We start from the raw sequence: 7,451 nt of genomic DNA, 5'->3' as shown, positions 1-7,451 counted from the left end.
GTGTTAGGTGATTATAAACTCTATAGCTTAGCAAAGGGACAGGGAGTGCGATGGGTATGCATTATAATTTTATTTTATTTATTTTTTAAACATGTCTTTATTGATGTCAGAGAGAGGAAGAGAGAGAGAGAGAGAAACATCAATGATCAGAGTCATTGATTGGCTGCTTCCTGTGTGGATGAGAATAAATGTGTTAAGGAAGGGCTGGCAGAAGGTCAAAAAACCCAGCCATTCCAGCAGAAAGAGGAATATTTGGGCACCAGTGTTCTCTGACTCTGCAGCCAAGAGGTTCCCTGATGCTGTCTTGCCCTGTGTCTCTGGCCCAGAACAGCCCATGGGACTCTGAACCAGGTCTGGCTGAGGTTCTCGTGTTTTGATGACTCACGTATGCACACATGGGAGTCCCCTGTCACCCTGCCCCACGTATGTGAAAACACTCCAGTCCACAGAGGATTTTCATTGGATCTTCTTGTGGTGGGTTTGGTGGGTGGGGACGAAGTGAAGGAGGTGGCCAGGTGACGGAGCTCCCTAGCAAGCCTGTCCAGTGACCACATGTTGTAATGGACTGTGCCCTGGATGGGATTCAGAAATTCCTGTCTGGTGTCTGTTCCTACCTAGTTGTGTGGTCTTGAGCAAGTTTTTTCCCTCTTTCGTGGGCCTATTACAATATAAGGGCTGAGCCTAGTGCTTGTAAATGTCTTTGCCAGCTGTACATTCTGTGGTTCTACAATATAATGTCTTGATAATCTTGGAGAAATCCCTGATTGTCCCTGAAATAATGGGGCAGGGGCTCTGGGGCAAGTCTCAGAGCTGAGCCCAGAAGAGAGAGACACACAGACATGGGCTCTGAAGGAGGGGCCTCTGCACTATCTTCTAGTCTCAGACACAGAAATAAGACTTCCTACTGGATACAGTGTTCCTGTGTCCTCTCTCTCCTTGAGCGTGGCTTCTCATTTCCTTCCAATTCTTTTTCACACACACAAAAAGAAGGACTCAGATTTTGTCCTCAGAGCGTCCCTAGCCCCTGGTCAAAGGAAGCTTCCAGGATGAGAGGAGACCCAGGCCCTGACTTCAGGGAGCAACAGGTCTACTTGGGCATCTCCCACTCTGATCTCCTGATTGGGGCTGGTGGTACCGTTGAGTTAAAATCTTAGTTTGGTTCATGCAATGAGGAGCACAGCTTCAAACATGTAATTAATGTCAGGATTTGTAGATGCTGATGCTATAAGGGACCTTAGAGATAATCTAGGATACAGTTCCTGATTCTGAAGTTGGTAGTAAGTCCTGAAATGAGCTAACCAGAGGGGCTGCAGAGAACTTTTAAAGACCAGAAGATCTTCCTAAGAAGAATAGCCCATTAGGTCAGATGATCTGTCTCTACTGGCAGGGGCCAGACGGATGATGTATGTTAGTCCCCTCCACCTCAGAGATGCCAGGATTCTGATTCTATGAATTCCTGGTTGTCAGTCCCTCTTACCCTGTGAGTCTACTGGACTACTATTGCATGAGTCCACAAGTCTCTGATTTTATGAGCTCGTGTCCAAAGAGAAAGATAGGTTTGGGAATAACCCTGTGATTCATCCTGGCACTTGTACCAGTCATCTGACTTTGCCATGCCTTGCCTTCCCAGTCTATGAAATGGGTGGGGCATAACCCACCCACCTGTTTTGGTGGCACATGAAAGCAGCATCTCTCACCAGGGATGTTAGTGCTACTTGAAGATGTCAAACCCATTAGTGAGAGCCTGACCCCACAGAGCAGGAAGTGACCCAATCGGAGCTCACAGATGGCACAAGACACACAGATTGGCTAATAGCAGAATGGGGTCTTCCACATGGGGAAGGAAGCTGGTCTGGGCTGCACTGTCAGTGTAAAGCATCCCCATTTATGCGTCCATTTATATGTTTATCTAGTCAGTGGTCCCCAGGTCCTGTGCTAGAGCCAGGTGATCTCCCAGGAGGGCTTCATCTAACTCTTTATTTTAGAGTGCATGTCGTGTATATAATGTGTATGTATGTGTGTATATATATATGAATCTTAAGAGTATTATGCTAAGTGAAATAAGTCGATGGAAAAAGACAAAACCCATATGATTTCATTCATGTATGGACTATGAAAAAAAGTAACAAAGGAACTAATAAAACAAACAAACTCATGGGTGCAGACAGCAGAATGGAGGTTACCAGAGGGGAAGAGGGACAGAGGGTGGGCAAAGTGGGTAAAGGGGTCAAATATATGGTGATGGAAGAAGACTAGACTTCGGGTGGGGAGCACACATTAGAGCACACAGATGTTGAATTATAATCTTATACATCTGAAAATTATATGATATTATTAACCAGTGTTACCCCAATACATTTAATAAAAATAACTTGGAGTGGAGGAGACAGGGGAGCACAGTGGAATCCCCCTGTGAAGCAGTGAAAGAACCAGGACAAGGGCTTAGTTCCATTTGTGCCCTGAACTCTTTCTCTTGTTTCATTGACATGCCCTAAAATGCTGGCTTTCTAGGGAATTTCTTCCCTGTAAAGTTGGGCTGCCCCACCCTCCGTGTAAGACTGTGGCTTCTTAACTGTGTCTGTTAGGTGCTGAAAAGTATGGTTCCTAAAACATCATGGATTTTAACACTAGACGCAGCATGTTATGGTGGAAAAAACAGTAAAATTTGATGTCTCTTATACCTGGGTTCGAATTCTGAATCTGTCACTTCTAGTATGTGAACTTGGGCACATTTGTTTGTTTACTTATTTATTTAAGACACTCTTATGGGGACTAAATTTGATAAGCTATCCCATGTGAAGTGTCCGGCCCCAATAAAAGGTCATCCCTTTTCCATTTCCTCCATAAAACATCAGGCCTGGGTATTAACTGATGTGGGATGCTTAGAAGAGCAGGCACTGGGGTGGCCTGAAGCCATATTCCTCCCCACTTTCACCATCGCCATGGAGAGAGGGACTAGTGGGCTTCACAGAGGAAGCTATGGAGTGTTACAAGCCCACCAGAAGCACGAATGGCAGGAGGAAGCAGGAAACTTTCCAAGCTTGGGGCAGAATCTCCCCTTCTTGCCTCCTCCAAATTATTCAGGGACGGACCTTGGAAGACCTGGGTTGGAGTGGAAGTGCCTGAAAAGTAGTGGGGGTTTGTGTTGTGTGCTCTTTATCTTTTTATTTAGGAAATTTTGGAGCCTTAGGGCTTAAGGGTCCTGGGGAATTGGGGGACCCATTATGGACAAGTACAGAAGCATCTTTCACCTGTGAGGCCACAGGGGCCATGGTGGGGCCTTGGCTGGCTGATTTGAGGGTGTGGCTATTTGGAACCAGTGCTAGGCTCAGGGGCAAGATAACCCTCTACATTGGGCAACTCAACATGGCTTGGTGGGAGGGGTGTGGGCTCCGAAAGTAGACAAGCTTGGTTTCGAATGATACCCCCCTACCTACCAATGGGATGACCTTGTTGAAATAGTTAGGCCTTTGGGTCTTAGTTTCCTTTTCTGTAAAACTAGAGCTAACATAGCCTATGTCACAGGGTTATTGTGAAGAACAAATGAAGTGATACAGATAAAGCAGTAGGACAGTTTTATTACATAGTAAGTTCTCAATACATATTAGTTCTCCCCCTCTTGCTGCACTGCACTGGGGAAAGGAAAGGAGAAAGACATCCAGGGACAATGCTCTAACCAGAAATAAAAGGCAATGTATTATAGTGATAAAGATCATGGCTTATGAAAGCCAACTGCCTACATTTAAATTCTAGCTTCTCTACTTATTTGCTTGTGACAATGGGTAACTTCCTTAGTCTTTCAGAGCCTCAGTGACAGGGCCCTGTGTAAGTGTACATGTCTCATGAACTATTTGGCACATAAAGAAAATTCAACTAAATGTTGGATTCTATTATTATTGTTATCACACAGTGTTCATTCAGCTGGAATTCCCCCTTTGCTGGGCTCTTGGGGATCTAGGCATGGTAATGAGGTTCAGAAAGGCGAGGATGAGGGAGGTCATAAGGCATGAGAAGGTGAGAAAAGACAGCCTAGATATAGATCATGGAGTTTTGGATCACCAAGAACTCATCTAGTTTCCCAAATAAACTTAGAATAACCTGTCAATCCATGGAACAAACCATTGCTTGAGGGCCTTGCTGCCATATTGAGGCAGAGACCACTGAGCCAAACTCTATGTGCAGTATCCCAGACCAGCAGGAGCCACCATGGAAGTCCTTAGAAAGAACATTCCATTTAGTCTGGGAAAATGCAGTGTAGCTCTTGGCACAATGTATGAAAAATTGAGCCACTAATCACATCTTAGACAAGTCCTTGAAGACTCAAATGACCCAGAAACAGCACCATGGGGACAGATCTCATTGGTATCTCTCCTAACTTCTGGTAAAAGAAGAATGACTTGTTTCATGAAGAAGGTAACAGGAATCATTTATCTCATGTTTAGGAAAATTCAATGTCAAGCAGAGACATGCCCTGCCTATGACTGAAGAGCCAGGCATACTGGGGAGGAATCTCACCAATGCAATGCTGGCCTTTGTCCTCGTGATCGCTGGTGCTTCATTCAGATGCTATTAAATTGCCTCACTGTTGCCTATAAAAGGTCTCCCCAACTGCCAGATCCTCAGATCACTGGTTTCTTCCAGCCTTGCTCCTGTCGGCAGAGGGTAAGTCTTGGTGCCTGGGATAACAACATAGTATGAAAGAGCCTTGATGGAGTTGGCGTGGAAAACTGTGGGATGAGGGTGGTCAGGGCTAGGCATTGAGGGCAGCTGCTGAAGAAAGCTGATGGCAGTAGCTGGTAGGAAACGAGCCTGGAGGGTTGGAGGAGACGAAGAGGTGTGAACTGAGCCATTAGGCCGATGGGACGAGGGATTTTCAGAGAACTAGGTCGCCATCCTCTCTCTGAGTGCAGTTGTGCAGTCCTCGCTTGGATCCACTAATGAGATAAAGTGACAGTCTAGCTGATCCAAAGAGCAAATGGTGGAAACATACTCAAATTTGACCTTGTTAGGCTCTGTCAGGCTCAGCTTGAGACTCACTTTGGCTTGGGGTCTATTGATTTGAAATTGCCTTCCCTGGAAATGCCTGGCTGGGCAGGAGGAAAGCAAGCCCCTCTTGAATGAATTGATGGTGAGGTAAACTCAGTGGGAAACAACAGTTTCCCAAGAAGAATTCATCATGCAGACACTGAAGTGAGCAAGGGCAGAGGAGGCTTAGAGAGTTGGGCAGAAACGCAGATGTCACTCTTGCAAACCCTTCCTTTTCCATTGTGGAAACTGAGGCCCAATGGTGAGTGGTGACTTACCCAAAGCCACACAGCCACATGAAGAAACAAGAGCTGAGCCTAAGGCAGCAGAGTCCACCTGAATGCCAGGTTGACAGCTTCAGGGCCCCTGTGACCTTCTTGACAGGCTACTCCTTGCAGACCCCTCTATCCAAAGGGGACACTGCAGGTGCCCCTGAGATCTTCCTAGCTCTGACGAAACCTTTCTTTTCAGATTTTGCAAAGCTACAGAAAGATGTGTGACCAGCAGAAGCAGGCGCAGTTCCCTCCATCTTGTGTGAAGGGTTCGGGATTGGGGGCTGTGCAAAGTACCACAGTTACCTCTGTGAAATGCCCAGCTCCATGCCCAACCCCGTGCGCAACTCAAACCTGCGTGAAATGCCCAGCTCCATGCGTAACCCAAACCTATGTGGCATGCCCAGCTCCCTGCCAGACGACCTACGTGAAATGCCCAGCTCCATGTGCAACTCAAACCTGCGTGAAATGCCCAGCTCCATGCCCAACCCAAACCTATGTGGCATGCCCAGCTCCATGCCAGACAACCTACGTGAAATGCCCAGCTCCGTGCCCAACTCAAACTTATGTGAAATGTGCTGCTCCCTGCCAGACGTATGTGAAGTGCCCAGCTCCGTGCCAGACGACCTACGTGAAATGCCCAGCTCCCTGCCAGACCAAGACATACTATGTCCAGTACCCTTCTCCTAGCCAGACCTACTATGTTCAGTCTTCTGGAAGTGGCTCTGCCGCCCAGTCCTGTGTCCCTGATCCATGCTCTGCTCCCTGTTCCACCAGCTACTGCTGCCTGGCTCCCCGGACCTTCGGGGTGAGTCCCCTGAGACGCTGGGTCCAGCGGCCCCAGGACTGCAACTCAGGATCATCTGGCTGCTGTGAGGATTCCGGGTGCTGCAGCTCTGGGTGCTGCAGCTCTGGGTGCTGCAGCTCTGGCTGCTGCTCTGGGTGCTGCTGCTTGGGAATTATCCCCATGAGTTCCCGAGGTCCCGCGTGCTGTCACCGCAACGATGACTGCTGCTGTTAAATACAGAAAGACAGCCCCGCTCCCGAATTCGGTGCCTGCCCTCCCTTCAGCAGCCTCCCAGCCCCTGCCCCTCCCCGTCTGCCCAGGGGCCTAGGGCCTCACCTCTTCACCTCCCCACCTCGCTTCTCTATCAAGGCCGCCTGCCAGAGTTAGCGCGACCCCCACACTTTGGCAAGAATAAAGCTTTGGATGCAATTCAGTGACTTCCTGCCTGTTTACTTGGTCCCTGTTTTTCCACCCGAACCTCTTCTACCTTCCTCTCTAACTCTTGCTTGTCGACTAGAGGACAGGCCCGCGCTGACATGACCAAGCAGCCCGAGCTGGTGCAGTGCCCGTGTGGGGTCCCCATGCGACCTTCCCTCTGCAGGCCCGCAGGATGTGAGGGTGGAGATTTGAAGGGTGAAGGGTGCTTCTTGCCTGCCCTCTGGTTGGCCTGAGGGGAGGGCTTGGCCATGTCGAGGTCCTCACCGTAGCGTGTTCTCCGAATGTAAGTAAATGCAAAATTCATCCTCCTGGGTGTTGAAGGAAAAGTGAAATCACATCTGTTCAGGAGGCTCACTGGACGGCGTCCCTGCTGCTGTGTGCGGGGCTCGAACTCATGGTGGTGGATGCGTTACATTTTCTCACCTGGTAGGCTTGCCTTCCGGAGGTCAAAGGGCAAAGGCCCGAGGGAAGAGGCTAGGACTCCCCGAAGCAGGTGGCCATTCCCTGCCAGCCCTGGCGAGGTAGCCTTGGGGGTAGGTGAGAGCTCTCCGCCAGGGAGGTGAGCCTCGTGGGACAAGCACCTGGGCCCGAAGGCCAGTGACCCTTCCTCAGCAGCATGTTCTCCATTGCTTTGCTAACTCTAGAGGCTTTGGGGTGGCTTTTTATAACTAGAAACTGTAAATACACATTAAAAATATAGGGAGAGAGACAACTGTTGTTCAAAGCAACCCAATAAGGGCTGGGACATGAGCACAGGAGACAAAACTTTTGGCAAATGCATAAACAAATGAATGGACAAGAACAGGCGGTCTCGAGTTCGCCTCTAAGCAAGCTCCACTGAGTCACCCTGGGACATGCACAGAGGGTCATCTTGACTGCTGTGCTGCCTGCGAACATCTAAATCGCCTGAGGCTGCACAAATCAGACCC

The 7,451-nt window shown here is 48.8% G+C and overlaps 1 protein-coding gene across 1 annotated transcript; it reads left to right on the top strand.

The window, feature by feature from the left end:
• The first annotated feature begins 5,517 nt into the window (after positions 1-5,517).
• Positions 5,518-6,318, top strand: KPLCE (KPRP N-terminal and LCE C-terminal like protein). The gene has a single exon (XM_016220133.1). The coding sequence runs from the start codon at positions 5,518-5,520 to the stop codon at positions 6,316-6,318; it is 801 nt and encodes a 266-aa protein (XP_016075619.1).
• The last annotated feature ends 1,133 nt before the right edge of the window (positions 6,319-7,451 follow it).

Source organism: Miniopterus natalensis, chromosome 19, assembly GCF_054644295.1.
Source record: "Miniopterus natalensis isolate mMinNat1 chromosome 19, mMinNat1.hap1, whole genome shotgun sequence".
NCBI lineage: Eukaryota > Metazoa > Chordata > Mammalia > Chiroptera > Miniopteridae > Miniopterus > Miniopterus natalensis.
This window is presented reverse-complemented; position numbering and strand designations above follow the sequence as displayed.

What these genes read in the sequence shown, in the direction of transcription:
- KPLCE (XM_016220133.1), top strand. Translation starts at nt 5,518, where the DNA reads ATGTGTGACCAGCAGAAGCAGGCGCAGTTCCCTCCATCTTGTGTGAAG.